Source organism: Oryctolagus cuniculus, chromosome 5 (assembly GCF_051225735.1).
Source record: "Oryctolagus cuniculus isolate XC-2025 breed Fujian yellow rabbit chromosome 5, ASM5122573v1, whole genome shotgun sequence".
NCBI lineage: Eukaryota > Metazoa > Chordata > Mammalia > Lagomorpha > Leporidae > Oryctolagus > Oryctolagus cuniculus.
The window spans coordinates 155,016,076-155,040,542 of NC_142871.1; the positions used below are offsets into that span (position 1 = coordinate 155,016,076).

General features: G+C 39.3%; 1 protein-coding gene across 1 annotated transcript in view; it reads right to left on the bottom strand.

Moving 5' to 3' along the window:
• Positions 1-12,399: 12,399 nt before the first annotated feature.
• Positions 12,400-24,467, bottom strand: part of LOC100340665 (uncharacterized) — a 33,172-nt gene continuing 21,104 nt past the window's right edge. The window contains exon 5 of the mRNA XM_017344794.4: positions 12,400-22,545. Within this exon, the coding sequence (XP_017200283.2) occupies positions 20,720-22,545 (1,826 nt within the window). The 3' untranslated portion in view covers positions 12,400-20,719. The remainder of the gene's footprint in view (positions 22,546-24,467) is intronic.

A 24,467-nucleotide genomic window follows, 5' to 3' on the forward strand; every position in this document is an offset into this window, starting at 1 on the left:
CTTTACTTAGTATATACTAAGTTGATCTTCTGTATATAAAGATAATTGAAAATGAATCTTGATGAAGAATGGGATGGGAGAGGGAGTGGGAGGTGGGATGGTTGCGGGTGGGACGGAGGTAATGGGGGAAAAAGCCGCTACAATTCAAAAGTTTTACTTTGTGAATTTATATTTATTAAATAAAAAAATTATATATATATATATAAAAGAAAACCACTCTACCTGTTGAGCTACTTACCTACCATCTCCCATGTAAATAAATTTCACATAACCCAGCTCAGAGTAAGCTTAGTGTACAATAATACTGATTCCATCCTGAGTATAGAAAAACAAAAATGTATTCCAACAGATAAGAAAAATAATGGGGCTGGCATTGTGGCATAGCTGGTTAAGCCACAGTCTGCAAAACCAGCATCCCATATGGGCACCAGTTTGAGTCCTGGCTGCTCTACTCTGATCCAACTCCTTCCTATTGTGCACAGGAAGACAGTAGAAGATGACCCAAGTCCTTAGGCCCCTGCACCCATTGGGGAGACCTGGATAAATCTCCTGGCTCCTGACTTCAGCCTGGCCAGAGTGAATCAGCAGATGAAAGAACTATCTCTCTCTCTCTCTCTCTCTCTCTCTCCCTCCCTTTCAAATACAATAAATAAACCTTAAAAAAAAAAAAAAAAACAGCAAAATGCAAGAAGGGCCTATTTCCATTCAAAGGAGCCAGTTTTCTCTCTTGCTGTCCTTGTCTCTCAGTTACCAAATTAGCTCACTTGGGGCCGCTTTTGTGGCAAAGCAAATTCAGCTGCTACCTGCAACACCAGCATCCCATATGGGTGCTGGTTCAAAACCCAGCTGCTCCATTTTCAATCCAGCTTCTGCCAATGTGCTTAAGAAAGCAGCAGACGATGGTCCAAGTACTCAGGTCCCTGTACCCCTGTGGGAGAACTGAAAGCAGATCCAAACTCCTGGTATCAGCCTGGCGCAGCCTGGGCCGTTATGGCCATCTGGGGAGTGAAACAGGGATGGAAGATCTCTCTCTCTAACTCTGACTGTCAAATACATAAAAATAAATCTTGAAAAAGATTATTTCACTAGCTAGTATATGTTCTCCATGCACTTTTTTATTTAAAGATTCTTAATTAATGTGAAATAAAGGAATAGCCAAGAAATCAGTATGTATGAGAGAGGACCTATGGCACCCACTGGACAAGTAAGGCCAGCTTCACCCTAATGCAAAAATGTGATTACACTGCAGTGTGAGAAAATTAGAATTAATATTCATATTACTTTGCTTCATATGTGTAATTTTTATTTATTTATTTATTTGAAAGGCAAAGTTAGAGAGAGGGAGAGGCAGAGGCAGAAGCAGAGAAAGAGAGAAGTCTTCCATCCGATGGTTCACTCACCAAATGGCTGCAATGGCCTGGCTGGACCAGACAGAAGCAAGGAGCTTCATCTGGATCTCCTATATGGGTGCAGGAGCCCAAGCTCTTGGGCCATCTTCTGCTGCTTTCCCAGGTGCATTAGCAGAGAGCTGGATCAGAAGTGGAGCAGCCAGGACTCAAATTGGTGCTTGTATGGGATGCCAGCACTACAGGTGCTGTCTTAACCTGCTACACCACAGCACCAACCCTGTGTGTGTAATTTTACAGTCTTATTTTCAAAGAGCACAATACTATAGTTTCAGTAGCTTTTCCAAACTTCTTCTGTATTACCTTTCCTGAAAATGCAATGAAAATTTAGTTTCTATAGAAGAAATAAGCTTAGAGAAAGAAGAGCAACACTATGGATCACAATGCAAGGTGCTGACATGCAGCAATGACTGCAGACACAACACAAAACCCCCACAGCTGGGAGCCAGAAGAAACACTAGCTTTGGGGAGTGAAGTGAGAGCAGACTGCAGCAGTTCATGCCACTGGATATATACCCAGAGGGAGAGCCTATGGAAAGTGCAGCAAAGCCATAAGGGAGACTGTATACACCAATAACACAGTGAAAAAAAGAGCATGTTCTCTCTCCCCATCCCCTCACCAACAGCTCCTGGCAACCAGCTGAGAGAGGGTGCCATCTTGATACAAGTAGTGGCAGCAGCAGAAGCACTAACTCCACTTCTCAAAAAATGCAAAAAAATTGAAAGGGAAGGAGTCCTCCCAAATTCTATGAAGCCAGCATCACCTTAATCCCTAAACCAGAAAAAGATACAACAGAGAAAGATAAGTATAGACCAATATCCCTAATGAACATCCTCAACAATTACAAAAATAGAAAAATGGAAGATGGCAGAATAGGGAGGGAGCTTACTGATTCAGACCAGGAGAAGATAGTTTAATAAAAGTGGAGATAGTGTAGTCTCAGAGAAAAGTTAGGGAAAAGATGGCAGAGGAAACTCTTCCATAATTAGAGGGACATGGTGGACCTATGTGGAAGGCATGGGTGCCCAGGGCTCAGGACTCTAGCTGCCGAGAGCCTCCACACAAGCACTGGAAAGTGAGGTGACATGAAACTGCAGTAGCCCGAGACACTGGAAGAAAAGTGGCAGGAAGGTCCTAGAGAACAAGGCTTGAAGCCCCATGGGGTAAAGTACACCAGCCTAACTAGAGGAGAGAAAAAATTAAAAGGGACAATATGGACACCATTCTCTCTCCAATCACCTCATAAAGCCATATGAACTGATAGACCAAGCACCATTTTGGACATACATAACAACTGTGCCAGCTCAGGGCTGTGCCTGGCAATCAGCCAAGAGGAGAAACCTGACTCTGGTGGGGAGAAATAACAGGCGGATAAGAACTTGTAACTGTGTGAAGCTTCTGAATCAGGACCATGGGGAAAAAAAAACAACAACACTGAGGGTGTGTGGGAGAACTCACGTGTGGCCAAGACTTTGAGTAGTCTTGGTATGAGGCACCACAGTTCAGGCACTCTGGCTACCCGGTGAGAGACACTGCAGGGGAATCTGCCTCGGGTGGCCCTGGCTGCCCGGTGAGAGACATTGCAGGGGATTCTGAACTTATACTGAGGACTGCACAGATCCTTTGTGTGGTCCTTGGGAAAGAGCAGACAAATATTATACCCACTGGGGCTAGCACTCAGGCACTAATCACCATTGAGGAGAAGAGCTCAGCTGAATGGAATTACTTCCCTTCTGATTGAAAAGAGAGAGAGAGAGAGATTTACCTTACTAAACCTGGGTGTGTCACCTTAGGCATGCCCTTAACCCTGAAGAACTGAACAGAGCTCTCTGGCAACACCCACCACAAGCCTTTAAAGAATCACTGAAAGCAGACAGTCCACTTATCTACAGAGTCATAGTATAAAGAAAAAAGCCGCCACAGCAGGAAAAAAAAAAAATGAGTATCTCCACAAATGCCGAACAACAAACACAACAACCCAAGAAACAAGAATAAGGAAGACAACATGACACTCCCAAAAGAACATGACACTTTAATACAAGATTATGAAGGTGATGAGATAGAAGAAATGCAAGAAATGGAACTCAAAGAATTGATGATAAGAATACTTACAAGTAATCAAAAACAAGCACACGAACTACTAAAATCCATGCAGGACATTAAAGAAAATCATTCATGAAAAAGAAATCTTAGGGAGGAATCAAAATGAAATGAAGAATTCAAAAGAACATGAAATTGAGATATTGAAGAGAAATCAAAATGAAATGAAGAATTCAATAGAACAAATAAAAAACGCAATTGAGAGCCTTCAAAACAGAATCTGTGAGGCAGAGGAGAGAATATTGGACTTAGAAGACAGAGCACAGGAAAGTATGTAGTCAAATCAAAGACAAGAAGAGGAAATTCGAAATCTAAATAATATTGTTGGGAATCTATAGGATACTATTAAAAACCCAACATTCAGGTTCTAGGAGTTCCTGAAGGCATGGAGAGAAAGAAAGGATTAGAAGGCCTTTTTAGTGAGATACTAGCAGAAAACTTCCCGGGTTTGGAGAAAAAAAGAGATGTCCAAGTACAGGAAACACACGGAATTCCCAATAGACATGACCAGAAAAGATCCTCACCACAACACATTGTAATCAAACTCACCACAGTGAAACATAAAGAAAAGATTCTAAAATGTGCAAGAGAAAAACGTCAGATTACTCTCAGAGGATCTCCAATTTGACTCACAACAGACTTCTCATCAGAAACCCTATAGGCTAGGAGGGAATGGTGAGATATAGCCAAAGTACTAAGAGAAAAAACTACCATCCGAGAATATTATATCCTGCAAAGCTCTCATTAGTGCATGAAGGTGAAATAAAGACCTTTCATAACAAACAGAAATTGAAAGAATTTGTCGCCACTCGTCCAGCCCTGGAAAAGATGCTTAAAGATGTGTTACACACAGAAACATGTTCATCAATACGAAAGAAGGTAAAGAAAGAAAATCTCTCAGTAAAAGATCACAGAAAGTTCAAACTATATATTAGAAATATCTCTGGGGGGATGATGCTGTGGCTCAGCTGTTTAACGCCCTGGCCTGAAGCGCCAGCACACCATATGGGTGCTGCTGGTTCAAGACCCGGCTGCTCCACTTCTGATCTGGCTCTCTGCTGTGGCCTGAGAAAGCAGAAGATGGCCCAAGTCCTTGGGCCCCTGAACCTGTGTGGGAGACCCGGAGGAAGCTCCTGACTCCTGGCTTCGGATCGGTGCAACTCCAGCCATTGCAGCCAAATGGGGAGTGAACCATCAGATGGAAGACCTCTCTCTCTCCCCCTCTCTTCCTCTCCTCTCTCTCTCTCTCTCTCCCTCTCCTCTCTCTGTGTAACTCTGACTTTCAAATAAATAAATCTTTAAAAAAAAAAGAAATATCTTTGGAAAAATGGCAGGGCAAAATCATTACTTATCAATAGTCACATTGGATGTAAATGGCCTCAACTCTCCAGTTAAAAGACCCAGATTGGCTGAATGGATTAAAAAACAAAACCCATGTATTTGCTGCTTACAAGAAACACATCTTTCCAACAAAGGTGCATGCAGACTGAAAGTTAAAGGTTGGAAAAAGATATTCCCTGCCTAAAGAAACCAAAAAAGAGCTGACATAGCCATCTTAATATCAGACAAAATAGACTTTAACACAAAAACTGTTAAAAGGGGAAAGGGGGGCACTATATAATGATTAAGGGATCAATTCAACAGGAAGATGTAACTATTATTCTTAGGTGTTTAAATTTAACTGAAAGTTGATCCCTGTTAAAATTAAGAGTGGGTATAAGAGAGGGAGGAGATGTACAGTTTGGCACATGCTCACTCGGACTTACCGCTAATGGCAGAGCTAGAAACTTGCCATGGGACTCCAAATCCCATTAAGTTTGTGTGTACCAATGCCATCTTACTAATTAAAGTGATCAGTTTATGTTCATAATTGATCATAAAGATAGGTCAAAGGGATCACATAAATAAGACCAGTATCTGCTAATAATAATTGATAGAATTAAAAAGCAGAGAATGATTCAACATGGGAAGCAGGATACACAGCAGAATCATAGAATGGCAAATGCCCTAAACAGCACTCTAGTCTCAGAATCAGCCCTTAAGGCATTCAGATCTGCGTAGAAAGCCCATGAGAGTTTCTAAGGCATGAAAAGCCAAGATACTGTGGCCAAAAAATGACCAAAATGAAAGACTTCTGAAAGATTTCAGAAAGAACAGGCCATAAAAGGAGGAGGATGGCCAGCACCACGGCTCAATAGGCTAATCCTCCGCCTGTGGCGCTGGCACCCAGGGTTCTAGTCCTGGTCGGGGCACCGGATTCTGTCCTGGTTGCTCCTCTTCCAGTCCAGCTCTCTGGTGTGGCCCGGGAGGGCAGCGGAGGATGGCCCAAGTGCTTGGGCCCTGTACCTGCATGGGAGACCGGGAGAAGGCACTTGGCTCCTGGCTTCGGATCAGCATGGTGTGCCAGCCACAGCATGCTGGCCTCAGCAGCCATGGAGGGGTGAACCAACGGTAAAAGGAAGACCTTTCTCTCTGTCACTCTCTCTCACTGTCCACTCTGTCAAAAAAACAAAAGCAAAAAAAAAAAAGGAGGTACCTTTCTCTGAAGGGAGGAGAGAACTTCCACTTTGATTATGGCCTTGTCTAAATAATGTCGGAGTTTGTGAACTCAAGAGGCTTCCATAGCCTTGGCAGCTCATGACAAGAGCCTCAGGTGATTACTGACATCATAAATAAGAGTGTCAATTGTTAAATCAACAACGGGAGACACTGTGCACTTACTCCTCATGTAGGATTTCTTAATGTGTTATACTATGAGAATTAATGGTAAAACTATTATTCAAACAGTACTTTATACTTTGTGTGACTGTGTGGGTGCAGTCTGTCAAAATATTTACTTAGTACATACTAAGTTGATCTTCTATATATAATGATAATTAAAAATGAATCTTAATGAAGAATGGGATAGGAGAGGAAGTAGGAGATGGATGGTTTGCAGGTGGGAGAGTGGTTATGGGGGAAAAACTGCTATAATCCAAAATTGTACTTTAGAAATTTATATTTATTAAATAAGTTTTTAAAAAGATATTCAATTTCTCAAATCATTATCCTAAATTTAATTTTAAATGTTTTATACATATAGTGTACTTGGTTGTACGTCTGTCTTCTGAAATTTTTCTCACATAGACATTTTCCCCTATAAATCCATATCTTTAATAAAATTTCTTTTGCCCTCTCCTTACAACATCCATCATAATTTTTGTATAGACATGCCATATTTTAATTGCTTTAAGAGCCTACAACGCTGATAATAATAAAAACCACAGTGATAGCCATTGTTATGTGCTGTAGTTTTCTATACACTGTATGTGACATACTCAATAGGTAGAGGCTGTTATTTGCAAACACTGAAAGGTTAGATTATTTATCCACTTATCAGTAACTAGGAAAACTGATATAATGACAATACTGTGACTACAGAGTAAGTTAACTTTGTTGTTATTAATATTCTTTTAAAAATGATATCTACTGAGATATGATTTATATGAAACACCTTTGTAAAGATGCAGTGTGTTGAATTTTGACATACATGTACTCCTTTAAAGATGTTAACAAAATGACAAGCATGCAAGTATTCATTACTTCCAAAAGTTTCCATGTTCCTGATTGTGATTACTTCTTTCTGCTCCTCTTTGATAATTCCCATACCTTATCCCTAAGTTATCTAATTTACTTCTGTGACAATAACTTTGTTTTGATGCTCTGTTTTTAAAAAAATACAAAAATGCAAAAATCCTCAACAAAATACAAGCTAATCAAATCTAACAAAACATTAGAAAAATCATTCACCTGCACCAAGTAGGATTTATCCCTGGTATGCAGGGATGGTCAACACTTACAAATCATCAAATGTGATAGATCAGGTAACAAACTGAAGAACAAAAATCGTGATTATTTCATAAGATGCAAATAAAGCATTTGATAAAATACAACATTCTTTCATGATGAAAATCTTAAGCAAATGGGTATAAAAGGGACATTCCTCAAAAAATTAATGTAATTTATGACAAACCCACAACTAGCACCTTATTAAATAGGCAAAGTTGGAAGCATTTCCATTAAGACCCAGAATCAGACATACATGCTCACTTTTACCATTTCTAATCAATACAGAACTGGATGTTTTAGCCAGAGCCATTGGGAAAAAAAAGAAATCAAAGGGGATACAAAAAGGAAAGAAGTCAAATTATCCCCATTTGCAGATGACATGATTCTATATATAGGGAAACCAAAATATTGCATCAAGGGACCATTGGTAAAGTGGCCAGATATGAAATTAATAAACAAAAATCAAGTCTACTGTATACACAGACAATGCCCTATGAATAAGAAAGAACTTCTAGTATTAATCCCATTCACAATAGCTACAGAAAATAAATTAAATACCTTGGAATACAATTAACCAAGGAGGTTAAAGGTCTCTATGATGAAAATTACAAAACATCATAGAAAGAAATAGAAGAAAACACAAAAATGGAAAAATCTTCCATGTTCATGGATTGGAAGAAATAATATCATCAAAATGTCCACACTACTGAAAGCAATTTACAGGTTCAATACAATCTCAATCAAAATATCAGTGAAATTCTTATCAAATCTAGAGAAAAATGATGCTAAAATTCATATGGAAACACAAGAGGCCCCAAATAGCTGAAGGAATCTTACACATCAAAAATAAAGAATTGAGGCATCACAATAACAGATTTTAAGACATACCATGGGATAGTTATAATAAAAACAGCCTGGTACTGGGCATAAAAAAAGATATGTAGAACAATGGAAAAGAATAGAATCTTCAGAAATCAATCCACACGTCTACAATCAACTAATCTTTGACAAAGGAGCTAAAATAAATTTCTGGAGAAAATTCAGTCTCTTGAACAAATGGTGCTGGGAAAACAGGATTTCTGCTTGCAGAAGTGTGAAACAAGACCCCTACCTTACACCTTACACAAAAATCTACTCAAAATGGATTAAGGATCTTAATCTTAGACCTGATACCATCAAATTATTAGAGAACATTAAGGAAACTCTGCAAGATAATGGCATAGACAAAGACTTCTTTGGAAAGATCCCAGAAGCACAAGCAATTAAAGCCAAAATAGACAAATGAGATTACACCAAGTTGAAGAGCTTCTACACCGCAAAAGAAACAAACATGAAGCAATGTGAAGAGACAATCAACAGAATGGGAGAAAATATTTGAAAAATGTGAAACTTATCAATATCCAGAATCTATAAAGAGCTCTATAAATTCAACAACTACAAAACAAACAGTCCAGTTAAGAAATGGGCAAAGGACTTTAACATGCATTTTTTTCAAAAGAGAAACTCCAATGGCCAACAGACACTTTAAAAAGTCACTAACCATCAGGGAAATGCAAATCAAAACCACAGTGAGGTTTCACCTCATCCCAGTTAGAATGGCTCTCAAGCGGAAATCAACAAAAATAATGCTGGCAAGGATGTGAGGAAAAAGGCACCCTCATGCACTATTGGTGAGAATGTAAACTAGTACAGCCATTGTGAAAGACAGTATGGAGATACCTCAGAAAATAGATACACCTTATGACCCAGGAATTCCACTCCTGGGAACTTACCCAAACAAAATGAAATCAGCCTATGAAAGAGTTATCTGTACCCCATGTTCACTGCAGCTCAATTCACAATAGGTAAGATATGGATTCATCCCAAATGTGCATCTACTTACGACTGGATAAAGACACCATGCTATATGTACACTATGTATTACTACTCAACCATAAAAAATAAAATCCTGCCTTTTAAAACAACATGGATGCAACTGAAAACCATTATACTTAGTGAAATAAGCCAGCCCCCAAAATACAAATACCACATATTTTCCCTGATCTCTGGTAACAGAGTACAAAAAAATGTAATGTATATTTACATTTTGAATTCAATGATTATTTGCAATCCTTGTCTCTATGCTGAGGAACAATATTTTTTTTCTTCTTCCTATTTGTTGAATTCATTACTAAGTATAATAAGGTTAGTTTTATGAGTTTAAAGTAAACTGAAATTAGATCATTGTAAAAATTAAGAGAGCAAATAGGAGAGGAAGGGGGAGGCAGGGTGGCAGCATGGGTAGGGTGGGAAGAATCACTATGTTTCTAAATCTGTATACATAAAATTTGTAAACCTTAAATAAGTTTAAAAAAAGAGAAATGTTTAAATAAGGATGAGGATTTGGCATAGTGGTTAAAACTCCACTTAGTGATACTTGAGTCCTATATCAAATAGGCTGGGTTGAATCCTGATACTTCTTCCAATTCCAGCTTCCTGCTAATATTCACAATGAGTCAGCAGGTGACAGCTCAAGAAATTCAGTCCCTGACACTCATGTAAAAGTCCTAGATTGAATTCCAGGCTACTAGCTTTAGCTTGGTCAGCCATGACTTTTGTAGGCATTTGGAAGAGTAAACCAATAGATGGACTCCCCTCCCATTTCTTTCTCTCCTTTCAAATAAAAAAATGTGAAATTAATTTCATTTAAAAATAAAGGAATGTTTAAATAAAATTGAGTATTTAAACAAGATGACAAAAACTATCACATTTAACCGTAATAATTAGCCACAAGGCCAGCGCCGTGGCTCACTTGGTTAATCCTCCACCTGCAATGCCAGCATCCCATATGGGCACCGGGTTCTAGTCCCAGTTGCCCCTCTTCCAGTCCAGCTCTCTGCTGTAGCCCGAGAGGGCAGTGGAGGATGGCCCAGGTCCCTGGGCCCTGCACCCACATGGGAGACCAGGAGAAGCACCTGGCTCCTGGCTTCAGATGGGCGTAGCTCCGGCCAGAGAGGCCATTTTGGGGGTGAACCAATGGAAGGAAGACCTTTCTCTCTGTCTCTCTCTCTCCCTAACTCTGTCAAATAAGTTTTTTTAAAAAAAAATTAAAAACAAAATAAAAAATAATGAGCCACAAAAAAGTAATTACATTATTTCTGATATATCTCAAGTAAAACTTTTTAAAGTAAAATTGCCTGCTCTGCAATGGTGTTGAGCTTTCAATCTTAGGCTTTATTTCCTAAGAATGTGCCTATTACTATAAGTCACTTCTGGTTACATTTCAAACTCTAATTTCTAACCTGGATAGAGAACTTAGTGTCAGTCCCTACACTAAATTTCTTAAAAACGATTTATTTAATTGAAAGGCAGAATTTCAGAGAGAGGGACACACACACACACTCTAGGATCTTCCATTTGCTAATTCACTCCTCAAATGGCCACAATGGCTGGGGCTGCGCTAGGCCAAGGCCAGGAGCCAGGAGCTTCTTCTGGGTCTCCCACGTGGGTGCAGGGGTTGTCCAAGTGTTTGGCTCGTCTTCCGCTGCTTTCCCAGGTACATTAGCAGAGAACTGGATCACAAGTGGAGCAGCCAGGACATGAACCAGCACCCCTATGGGATGCTGGTGTCTCAGGCGGTGGCTTAACCCATTACATCACAATGCCGACCCCTGTGCTGAGTTTTTACATCCATTAATTTATGCTAGTCTGCTAACAGCCACCCTAGAGCATAAATATGATCCTGCCCTCACTCTAAGGAATTTGAGCTGAATGGGATAGCATTAAAACTTAGGTCTGGGGCAGGGGGGTTGGTGTAGTAGTGAAGTCACCACTTTGGAATCCTGTATTCCACATTGGAGTGCCTGGTTCATTTCCTGGCCCCTCTATTTCCAATCCAGCTTCCTGAAAATTCACCTCCTGGGAGGTAGCAGGTGATGACCCAACTACTTGGTCCCTGCCACCAAATGGAAGACCCAGATTGAGTTCTGGGCTTCTGATTTTGACCTGTCCCAGCTCTGGATGTAAAAGACATTTAGGGGATGAACCAAGAAATGAAGGTCTCTGTGACTCTATACCTTTCCAAAGAAATGAAATAAAAAAATAACAAATATTCTTTAGAAAAAAAAAAAAGCAGGTCTTTCTTTCCCAGAGTCTTAGAATAGCAGTCTTACTATCTATCTGTCTGCTTGCCACGGTCCAGTGGCAAAACAGTGAGTTAAAACCCATGCAATGGAATTGGAAAAGATATGAATACCTTCTTTTCAGTCTTCAGCACATTTTATACAAGTCAATAAAGCAGATAACCACTAAAAAGTTTGTATGAAACCTGATGTATTAATATATTATTGTATACATGGATATAATTGTATTGTATTAATATGGTTAAGAAATCCTAGTTTGTAAAGTTATATAAAGAAAAACCAAAAGATACATCCTAGTTCCCCCCAAAAAATTGCCTGAATTATATACCCTTACGATAATCCATAGAAGACTTAGAAATAAGAATTTTAAAACCTAATACTTTTCCACAAGTGTCTCATGAACCTTATCACTTTAGTTCCTCTATGCTTCTATTATGTTTTCTCTGTCTAAAAATAAAAATAGGGAAGAAATAGAATCAAAGTGTAGTAAATAATAGGAGAAACTTTATTAGCCAAGGCATGTATTTATATTCCCTTTTCCTCTAAAAGCTTTGGGTACATAAAACTGAACTAAAATGATACAGAGAGGTTACACTGAGGTATTGTAGAACTACCTTGGAACCGTCTGCTCTAACTTTACCTTTAGAGTTTTCAGTACCTTTGTATCCCAGGAAAATGAGGAATTGATATCTGTATATTGTTTATTTCAATTCTCAAAAGATGGGGAAAAATAAGCTAACTGGAAGCGCTTTATGAAAACTGATCTCAAGTGTAAAACTGTTACTCAAAGTATTTCCAAATTTTTAAACATTTTGAGAGAAACTAGTGGTTTTTTACCTTAAAATAACATTCTCAACTTATAATAGTATGACTCTTAAAACATTTTTGACTTTATAGACATTTAATCTATAATAGTTGCCAATAAAATAGTACAGAACACACATACATTTATAGAGTTTATTTAGTTATAAAATATGAATTAAGTCCAGGATTGATATTCAAAATACAGTTGGTCCTCCCCATCCACAAATCCCAAGAAGCACAGAGGGAGAATATTCAAAAAATAAAATTCCATTGATGCTGATGGGTAATATGTAGTTAGGCCTAAATGGTTTCATCTGTACTGAACACATAGCAGATGCTTCTGTACAGACTTTTTAATCTTGTCATTATTGCCTAAAAATACATTGCAACAACTATTTACATAGAAATTGCATTACATTAGATATTATGATTAATTTAGAGATGATTTAAAGGATACAGGAAGATGTGTACAGATTGCATGCAAACAATATGCCATTTTATTTGGACTTGTGTATCCATGATTTTGATAATCCTAGGGTCCTGCAACCAGCATTGCACAAATATCACTGAAAATGTATTTAAGAACTAGTACAGCAGCAAATATCCTAAACAAAAGCTCAACCACTGCAAACAAAGGCCACTCAATATGTACCGATTATCAGCTTTGCTTTCAAATGATAGATGGATAAATAGATGATAAACAGACTATATATGCACACAGTATAGAATGGTTACATATTATCCTGTTATAAAAGAAGCATTTTATTGCTTCGAAGTTTGGGTTGACTGGGCCTCTTCTGGGACCTAATGCACTTCCTTACTCCTGTCATGTCACTTACTCCATTACGCAGCAATTGCCTACTTTCTTAACTGTGTCACCTATTAGCCTGAAGCTGCAGAGATTTTCCTCATTGAACACTTGCCCTATTTTGTAGCACAATATCTTGTACACAGCAATAACTAAAAATAGATTGCTTTATAGAATAAAATGAAATTCCAAGAAATGGTATAAAAGCATCTGTAATTTCGGTAGTCACAGATGAATACTGTAGCCACAGCAGGTTAAAGATCTCTAACAAATACAATAGTAAAGATTTTTAAGGTAACGCTTTCCCATACCTTACTCAGCAAACCACATAACCTGAAAGGAGTATGATGGATTAAACTTACTCAATGACCCTTCAGGTCTTGAAGACCCAGAGCCCCAGGAAAGTCTTTAGCTCCCTAGTGAAAAATAGATAAGGGGTTTTAGAGTCATTAATAAGTATAGGAATTACTTAATATAGATCTTTTTTCCAGAAAGTATCAGTCTGAATTGCATGCTAAATGAAAAAAAGCAGTATAGCTGTCAAATTATATCTGAATGATCATAATCAGCAAAGCAAGCATACTGCTAGAGATGCAAACAAGACTAAACACAGATTAATGCCAGGTACTGATTTGGTGACATTTTCAAAATTTTAAGATATCACTGTGTTACTATCCAATTTTCCCCCAGTGCTTATGTAGCACACCCCAGGGATTACCTAGGACAGTAATATGAATAACAACAGATTGATGAACACAGAGAATGTTCAAGTGGCCTAAGTCATGAATTCTGGTGGAGTCAGGTGCCAGAGACCTGTTCCTTTTGGTGAGCCAATGCGGGGGGTGGGGGGGGACCATGTTACGAGGGCTGCCAATTAGTGCACTGTGCTTTCAGATTTCAGGGCCCAGAATATTAATCAGGAATGTCAGCCAACAATAGGATTTGGGGAGCAAATAGGCATAATTGGAATCCTATCCATAATTTATTGCCTTAGCTGATAAAAAATGTTTCAATCATTGAAGATAATATAGAATAAAAGTATCTAAAAATATTTTTAATATAAGACTGAGATGTGAATGGTAGAGGTCAAGCTAGTGACTATTTTCTGAAAACAAATTTCTTTATTTCTGAAAATTTAATACCCAGTTTGGAGAGCATCCAATTTGGGTTCTAATATAATTCTCTGGCTCCAGTAGGGTTACTCATGGTGTTAACAACGAAACAGGTAATTGGAATTAGCTCTTACACTGGCAAAACGTCTTCTGGCACTTTCCTTTTTAACAGAAGGACCGGTTGCTTGGTTGTTTGCACTTAGTGCTGAATACATATGCATACAATGAATTTCAAGTTAATTTTATTGTTCTTTCTTTTTAGAAGTTTGTCTTTATGTCTTACATTGATAAATACAAATGTGCATGGGATCCTACAAATTCCCCTGCACCAATATCTCTGTTTCTACCATGTTCATCCTTTACAGAAGAAAGAAAAAACAAAGAGTGGGAAGCTGGAGAGACATTAAAACATTCTTCTATGAGACTAGATGACAAATAAATTACAAGCAAACCTTCTTTGACAGTTTATGTCCAAAACACTGAATTTTAAAAAAACTAGGTTCTATTTCTGATTGCAATCCATACCACAAGTCAGTTTGCGTAACTTTCATTAAGGTATCTAGAAGAGACAGATAAAAATTATTCTGATCTTATCTTGGGCACCATTATATAAACACAGAGAAACCCATGCACCTAATTACACATATATGCCATGAGATTCTGTATGACCACATGGCACTGAAGTAAAGCACTGCCTCTGAAAATTCTACTTGCCATTTCTTTGTTATAATAAAAAACCTATGAGACATTTTAATATATGTTTCAGCATAATGTGCTTTAAAACTAGCATGACCTACAAAGAAAAAATAATATATTTACATGGTTTAAGGTCACATGGAGAGTAATAGTATAACCATTTTTTTTATCATAAACTCTGGTACTACTAAGAACCTAGAAAACAAATCTGTTGTTATATATGTCAATGTTCACATTATAAATATTAAAATCTGAAGTTGTCTCATCTTTAAGTAAAAATCCAATTGAGGAAGTTACTTACTCAGGGGAGCCCTGTAGGCACTATGCTAACATATTTTTAAATTCCATGTAGCTCTAGATCCCATATTAAACCCAAACTGGAAGAACCATGTTCCAAAGGAACAGCTGAAGAAACTGTTCTGGTGTTCTGAGCTTAGAAACTACAGATGCTGGTTTGAGAGACCATTTTGAGAAATGGACACACCCGGACTGTGTAGTAATGAGAGCTCCCCAAACAAAATATTCCAGGGACTTTGGTTTTCTGAATTACTGTTGTGAAGAGGTGGATGCAACAATGTGTGCTCAACCACACTAGGCTGATGGGCATGTAATGGAACCAGAGAGTTGTTTCTAGAGAGGATTGGTGAAGACTGTGCCATCTAACAAGAAAGAAAATTTTTGTAGGCTGTATTAAAGAAGATACAGAAAAATATAATTTGAAACGCTACTTTAATTAGAATGGCAAGATTGAAACCATAGAAGTTATGAAATACAGGCAGAATAGAAAAAAGGGTTTGCTTTTTTAACTTGGTGATCATGATCCAGTTGATAGAATTGCTGTTCAGAAATAGAACACTACTAACGGGCATAGTTGTGAAGTAAAAAAGACCCTTTCTAAAGAGATTCAGCCTGCTGCTGGGTAACAAAGAGGACATGCATGTCGATCTGGCAATTTAATGGGTCATAGAGGAAACTTTGGAGGTGGTGGAGGTAACTCTGGCCTCGGTAGAAACTTTGGTGGAAGATGGTGCTGTGGTAATGGATGTAGTGGCAACAGAAGTTACTGGAGGAAGTGATGTTGGTAGTCCCGGCTACAGTAACAGAGGAAGCTAGGATAGTGGTGGACCAAGGTATGGAACCCTAAGTGGTAGATATGGTGGAGGAAGAGAATATGGCAGTTATAATTTAGGAGGATATGTTGGAATCCTAACTGCAGTGGTGGTGAAAATCACAATGATTTTGGAAATTATAGTGGACAACAGCAATCAAATTATAGACCCATAGAAGGGGCAGTTTTGGTGGAAGCAGCTCAGGCACTCATGATGGTGGTGGTTATGGATCTGAAAGTCCCAAAGTGATAGATATGGTAGCAGAAAGCTCTAAAAACAGAAGAAAAGCGCTGCAGTTCTTAGCAGGAGTGCAAGGAGTTGCCAGGAAAGCTGCAGTTACTTTGAGAAAGTCATCCCAAATGCATAACAGGAACTGTAAAAACCTGCCACAGGAGGGAACAATAATCCATAGTAAGAAAAGTTACTACAGCTCAAAAAGGAAACCTTTCTTGTTCAGGACTATCATAGCCAGTTTGCAAAAAATGCAGCAAATGGGTGATGCAATGTAGTGCCAATTAGATGTACATTCCTGAGGTATTTATGTGCAGTTTTATGTTTTCTTTTCATTACATCAGGTATATTTCTCTGTAAATTGTGGTAATGGTGCCACAGATACAAAAATTAAATTAACTCTTAAAAATAAATTCCATTTAATGAAGACTTCATAACGATGTATTGCAATCAGAATAATGTATTTTCTTCTTTCAGATCATTTCAATAGTCTGTCAGCAAATGTTGTTGGTATTCAAGACTCTCATGGAGAAATTTTAATCAGAAGCCCGGAGAACACAGAAGAGAGATATTACCTAGTAATGTACTATCAAAGAGCCCTTTTAGGTTTTTATAAAATTCCATTCTGAGTTCTCTGGTTTAGACTAAATTTAGTGGGAGCAAAAAATAAATAAAAATTAAATAAAAATTAAATAAATATAGTGGGAGCTACAAGGGTGGGAATTAATGAATATTCTTGTTTTACAATCTGGCTCCTTTTAAACTTCAAATCAAAATGAGGAAAAGCAGCTTCACCAGTTTTTGAGAAGGTCCTTCACGTCCACGTGACCAATCGGACCCTAATAACAAAATTTTTAAAAAAAAGAAAAATTTTCCTCTACCTGCCAGTGTTATAGTATAAAATTATTGAAATAAATGAAAAACATCAAAGAAGAGTTTTATTATGTTTGAATATTTTGCATCCCTCATGTGTTCAACAGAAAAAAAGAATTCAATTGCCCAACTACAGTTATCTGAGTACTATTTGCTAACCATATTCAAAGTCTTTGAATCTAAATACTCCACTGAAAGGAATATATTGCTTAAGCACAATCCATAGTACACAGTCCCCAAATTGCAGTGCCATTCTTACTACATTATGGTGAAGCAAGGAAAATAAATTATAATAATGGATCATATATAACCGGGCCCACATAATTATAGTGATGGACCATATATAACCGGGCCCACATAATTATCATGATGGACCATATATAACTGGGCCCACATGCTTTCTTAACGCTTACCATTGGTGCAAGTTCACCAGGTTCACCAGGAGGGCCTAAAATTTAGAACCAGTTATATAGGTAAGCCAAAGGAAATCCAAATGCTATATTTTATATTCTCTGCAATATACTGTCACGTTGTCCTATTGACTCTGATCCTTTCCAGCTAGGTGACTTTGGGCAAGTTACTTTTAACTCAATTTCTTAATCTGAAAAATGGGATCACTTGCTCTAAGCAGAATGAGGCATTTACTGGTATCAGGGATACCGAATGCTATCATTCCCATCTGTTCCTTCATCCAATCTGACTGGGAACCTTTTCTCCTCTGACCCAGATGCACACTCTGAACATGCAATATCATCATCATATGCAACAAGGGCTCAATAATTGCCTGCTACTGTCCTGGGATACCTGAGCTCTTTGACCCCAGGGAACTTTACTGGGGCTTTCTCTAACCAAACATCTATTTGAAAATTCAGAAAGACTGGAGTAAAATGCAGTAGAAATGAGGGTGTTGTCTTTCCTTCCTACTGGTATGAGAACTGGAGGTGGAGCGGTGGTTAAGTGGAAAGTGATCCCCATCCGTCAAGACCATATTTTACACCCAGCCACTCCCTTTGGGATCTCTCTTGGACTTCATTCTACTTTAGTCTCTCCTATCCTCTCACTGGACTAAACCATGACACCAGGATAGGGACACTGCACCTGCAGCACAGGCCAATGTTGCAGAGCCCAGGAAAGTCTTGCCAACCTTCACCATCCACACGCTCTGATCCAATTGCTTCCTTCTAGGCCTGCTGCATCTTGAAAGGTGTACATTATGCCTTGCTTTCAAGTGGACACTGACATTGTTCAGATCTTGTGGACATTTGAGACCTAAGTCAGTGGCAAAAAACTCATTATCCTGAATACAACATCAGCATCAGCACATTCACCTCCAACCCTTGTCCAGAGACTCAAAGGCACTAGGAGAGTTTTAGATAGAAGCTGCAGATGTCCCGGCCAAGGTGAGGTGGCAAAGAACCCATGACCCCAGCCCAGTACCATAAGCAACTCACAGAAATATCAAACAAGTGAGCTCTTACATATTCACACCGGCAGTCTACACACAATGAGCTGGCCACATGACCAGTCTTCCTCCATCAGGATAAAACAAAGGCTCACAATCTGTACACAACGTGTAAGGCTTCAGTGATGCCCTCCCCACATATTAAGGTGCTGCACAAAGGGTCACATCATCCCCAACCATTCCTTCTATGCTCCTGGTTTCTGACATTTCTAGACCTACTGAGGTCCTGGAAGGAACTGTGCCCTGGTGTCCTTGCTAGTGAGCCTGGCCCCAAACACACAAAAATGTATACCTACTCCCTCCTATTTCTGTTCCCCAATGGGTCCTGGGTCTTCTGACTACAGGAGCCTCTGGGGGCGGTTAAGGAGTGACCATAATCAGGGGGCTTCTTGCTGGAATAGGTTCTGAGGGAGCCACACCCTGGATGAGCCCTGCAGTCTTTCTTTGGGGACTCAGAGCCAGGGCACTGGGGAGATCCTGTGTGTTGCTACAGCCCAGAATTTGCCTTCTGCACTATGGGATGCTTACTGTACTCTTGGATGATGCTTTTCTACTTCAGTGGAAAAGAAAGTCACTATGTGAAGCATTCTGCTTTCAATGCTACTAAGCTAATAATGGGGTCATGTCCATGTCTATTTACTACTTTTGCAATAAATTTCTTACATTTTCTACCATATCTGCCTTTCTGAACCCAATAGAGGGATGATTTTCTCCCACTACAATCACAGATTTCTCTACTCCTTCAAGTTGGCTAAAACTTTAAATATGCTAGAGCACATTTGTGAGAGCATGGACAATTAGATTATCAGCACAGATTTTGATTTTGCCTTAAGCTTAACTATCTGGAATAAGCACAGCTATTCTGGCTGTTAATTTTATATGAAACACATTACCATTTATTTCCCCTTAATTCTCTAATTTTCCTAATATTCATAGTAATGACTAGCATGTAAAAGATGCCAAGGGGGCATGACCAGGACAAAGGAGCTACATCCAGTGGGTAGCAGTGAAGAGGGCAAGGGTGACTTGTAGGAATTTCCTCAGGATGGGCCAGGGCAGGAGCAGCTAGCTGCAGCCAAAGCACCCAGCTTCGCATCGGAAGCCTGGATGTGGCACAATGGCTACACCACTGGAGTGAACTCTGATTCTGAGTGTGTATCTTTGAAAATCCAAGCTGAATGCAAGTCTCATCTGAATCCACAAAGGGATTTGGGAGTGTGGGATGGAAGTTCACACAGATTTTAGGTTTCAAAGAGAATGAGAAAATTAAAGAAAAAAATATACTAAGAGGGACACAGAGCCACTGTAACATTTGACATTATCATATTTATAAGCAAATACCTGCAAATAGTTTAGTGAAATAAAAAAAAAGGGTCACATGGGTTAGATAAATGCAGTCAAGTCATAAGTCAATTAACAAAGCATGTAACTCACTTCAACAGAATGTAAAACAAAAGAAAACAAAATTAAAAATAGATGATGGCACAAAATCAGTCACATAAAGACAGCCTGCACTTTATGCCACCACAACACTCAGCTCACAATTTCTCTCTGTCTGATAAACAGACTCCTACAGTGCAAACAGCTCCAGGTTCATCTACAAATAAGTCTGTGATAACCAGGATCAAAAAGGCCACTAGAGACTCAACTCTCTATACTAAACAAAACACTCATCATGCAGGGCTGGAGCCGTGTGGCACATCTGTGCTCACACAGCCGATGTGTACAAGTAAAATTGTAGGAGAAAGGATGTGCAGCCGAAACTGAGCAATTCCAAATAACTGTGTAAATTATGGAGATGAGATTTCAAACAACTGCATATTACAGACTGAATGGTTATTGGTTCCCAAAATTCATCTGTGTAAGCAGGGATCATTTACATGGTTTCAATCATAATTAGGGGAGGCTGAAAATGCAGGATGCATGTCTGAGAGGAGAGAGCAGACACTGAGGAACACACAGCCAGTCTCCAGCATACAAGGTCACTCCCTGTGTATCTGCTGAGGTGTCTCTTCTGATAAGAGTTTATCCACATTCAGTACACTCAGCATGCCTCCTCTGTGATTTAGCTAACATCTGTTGAGGTTTGACTTGTGAGAAAAGATCTTTCAATACTCATTACATTCATAAGGTTTTTCTTCCATGAATATATTTTTAAAAAGTTATGTTTATTTGAAAGGCAGAGGGACAGACAGAGGGAGAGACAGAGAAAGAGAGAGATCTTCCATTTGTTGATTTACTCCCCAAATGCCTGCAACAGCCAGAGCTGGATCAGGTTGAAGCCAAGAGCCTGGAACTGCATCTGGGTCTTCCACATGAGTGGCAGGGACCCAATTAATTGGGCCATCATCTGCTGTATTTCCATGTGCATTAGTAGGAAGCTGGATTAAAAGTGGACTATCTGGGACTTGAACTAGATCTCTGATATGGGATGCAGGCATTCCAACTGGCAGCTTAACCTCTTGTGCCACAATGCCTGTTCCACTCCTGTGAATATTCTGATGCTTGTTGAGATGTGACTTCCTGCAAAAGGCTTTTCCACATTCTTTACATTCATATATTTTCTCACCTGTGTGAATTCTTTGATGTATCCTGAGATTTGACTTCTGGCAAAAGGTTTTAGAACATTCATTACACTCATAGGATTTCCCCCCTGTTTGAATTTTCTCATGCCTGACGAGATCTGACTTTCGGGAAAAGGCTTTCCCACATTCATTACACCCATAAGGTTTCTCCCCTGTGTGACTTCTCTGGTGTATAATCAGGTATGATTTCTGGTAAAAGGCTTTCCCACATTCATTACATGGATAAGCTTTTCCTTCTGTGTGATTTCTGCGATGTATGATGAGGTTTGACTTCAGATAAAAGGCTTTTCCACAATCATTACATTCAAAGGGTTTCTCCCCTGTGTGAGTTTGCTCATGTCTGCTGAGGCTTGTTTTCCTGAAGAAAGTTTTTCCACATTCGTTGCACTTATACGGCTTTTCCCCAGTGTGAGTCTGCTGGTGCATGCTGAGGTTTGCCTTCCTGCAGAAAGTTTTTCCACATTCATTACATTTATAGGGTTTCCCCCCTGTGTGAGTCTGCTGATGCCTACAGAATAGAGACCAGTGGTAGAATGCTTTATCACACTTTTTACATTCGTACAGAGTTCTCTGATGCTGAGAGAGAGATGACTTGTAGAAGAAAGTTTTTCCACATTCTTCACATTCAAATAATTTCTCACCTGTATGAAGTCTTTGATGTGTCCTGAGGCTGGACTTCCGGCAAAAGGTTTTCCCACAGTCATTACATTCATAGGGCTTTTCCCCTGTGTGAATTCTCTGATGTATGATAAGGTCTGACTTCTGGTAAAAACTTTTTTCACATATATTGCATTCATTGGTTTTTTCCCCTGTGTGAGTTCTCTGGTGTCGGTGGAGGTTCGACTTCCGGCAAAAGCTTTTTCCACATTCATTACACCAATAGGACTTTCCCCCTGGGTGAATGCTGTGACGTACGGTGAAGTTTGATTTACAGTTGAAAGACTTTTCACACTCATTACACGCACAGGGATGTTCTCCTGTATGTGTCACCTGATGTACTGTAAGGTCTGATTTGTGTGTAAAGAACATTGCCTCGCTGTTGAAGGTGCTCCTTTGTCCACTGTGTTCAAAATTCTGTGGCAAAGCCTGATGCCGACTAGGATACTCGTAGAATCGGAGAGATTTCCCAGGTTCATCAACAGAGGCATCAGGTTTCTCGCCAGCCCACAGATCATCAGGCTCACTAAGGAGAAGAGAGTTCTGACATATTCTATACTCCTCAGGCCCCATTTCTGCATAATTTCCATCCTTCATTATCAGTTTTGACATATGGTTGGATTTTAAATTAAATGTTTCTCCTAAATAAGTGTTCTCCTTGGTTGATGTGTTGTTTGTCATTACAACTTGCCAGAAAATCATGTCTTGAATTTCCTGGCTTGTTCCAATGAGGTCGTCCATTTTCTGGAGAACTGAAATGAAAAAAAAAAACAAAAAAAATATTCATCAACCACATCTAAACGTTTCTTCTGGAATACTTGTATAAAGGCAAAATAGTTCCTTCCCGTCATGACAAAATCTTTAAACATCAATAAAGGACATTCATTTATGACAGTACATGTTAATTCTCCCTGGTGAATCAATATAATAAATTACACTAGTAGATTTCCCAATGTGAAATCAGGATGGTTTTTGTTGTTTTATTTTTCCTTTTAACAAATTGGAAAACACTACTGCCCAGCTCTAGTATTATGCTGAGAACTTTTCATCAGCCATTTTCCCACTCTCTTTCTCCATTTTTGCCTCATAATAACTGTATTTTGTGCTTTTCTTCTGCTCTTCTTTCAGCTTAGAAGATGGCAAGGTTTTTATAGAACATCAACTTGTAGGTACAGGTGAGAGCCATATGTCTGTCAATTAAGCAGAAACACGGCTTAGGAACAGGCGATGTACTTAGGGCTGTCTATGTCTCACCATTCCCCAGGGAACGACTGTAGCCATTTGTGGGATTTTTCAAACATGTGACCTCTTCTCCCCCACACTTCATTAAGACAGCATACACCACATTCCTAAAGAAAGCTGACATCTTCTGTTCCTCAGCATCTTAAGAGGTACAGAACAGCTTCAGCCCACCACTCCTGGGCACAACCTCTCCCTGCCAGTCTAAAGGATCTGGTTCTGCAACCCAGTCTGAGACCGTCATCTCTGAAAACTCTTTTTCTGGCTCCTTTTGAGTTTAACAGCCTTGACATTCTCCATTCACTTCCTCGTACATACTCCAGCCTGCAAATTCTCTGCTTCTGGTGACTAACCTTCTCTAGGCATTTCAGCTGTCACATGCCTGTCACAGAAAACTGAGCCTTCTACACATTTCTTATCTCTTTGTACTTTTAGTACGCTATCTTCAAAATCTATCCTCAAACAAACATGAATCCTTCAGTATGCATCTGGTGATTCACTTGGCCTTTGAACTCAGAATCCTCTGGTTCACCTCCCAAGTCTAGGACCAACATTTTCTAAGCTCCTATGCCGGGTCCTAACTGGGCAACAAGATTTGTAATGCTGTGGTACACAAGGTTTATTCCTGAATCCCTATTCTCATGTTCTTTTTAAAAAGCATTTGTTTGTTTGTTGTTTATTTGAAAGGCAGAGTGACAGAGCCTAGGAGAAATGGAGATTGACTGACTGATTTGAAAGGCAGAGTGATAGTGCCCAGGAGACATGGAGATTGATTGACTGACTGATTTGAAAGGCAGAGTGATAGTGCCCAGGAGAGAGAGGTGGAGATCATCCACCTGCTGGTTCACTTCCCAAAAGGCTGGGCCAGATCAAAGCCAGCAGCCAAGAACTCTATCCAACTCTCCTGCATGGTGGCAGCACTTGGGCCTTCCTTTGCTGCTTTCTCAGGCACATTCGCAGGGAAGTGGATCAGCAGCATAGCAGTAGGGACTTAGTTGAACTGACATGGGATGATAGCATCACACACGGCAGCCCAACCCACTATACCACAATGCCTGACCCTTTTCTCATGTCTCACCACCTTCTAGGAAATCTACTAATACTTTAAATAACAGACCAGGGGGCAAGTATTTGGCACAAAGGTTAGTAATCACATGGGATGTCCACATCCAATTTTGCAATGCCTGGTTTCAATCCTGGCTCTGCTCCCAAAACCAGCTTCCTCCTAATATATACCCTGGAAGAAATAAAATAATAGCCCAAGTGTATACATCCCTGCCAACCATGTGGGAGACCCAAATTGAGTTCTAGGATCATGATATCAACCTGGCTCAGCTCTGGATGCTGCTGTCATTTGTGTGAACAAGCAAATATCTGTCCCTCTGTTTCATTTGCTCTGTTTATCCACCTTTTAAATAAAACAATTTAAAAAAAT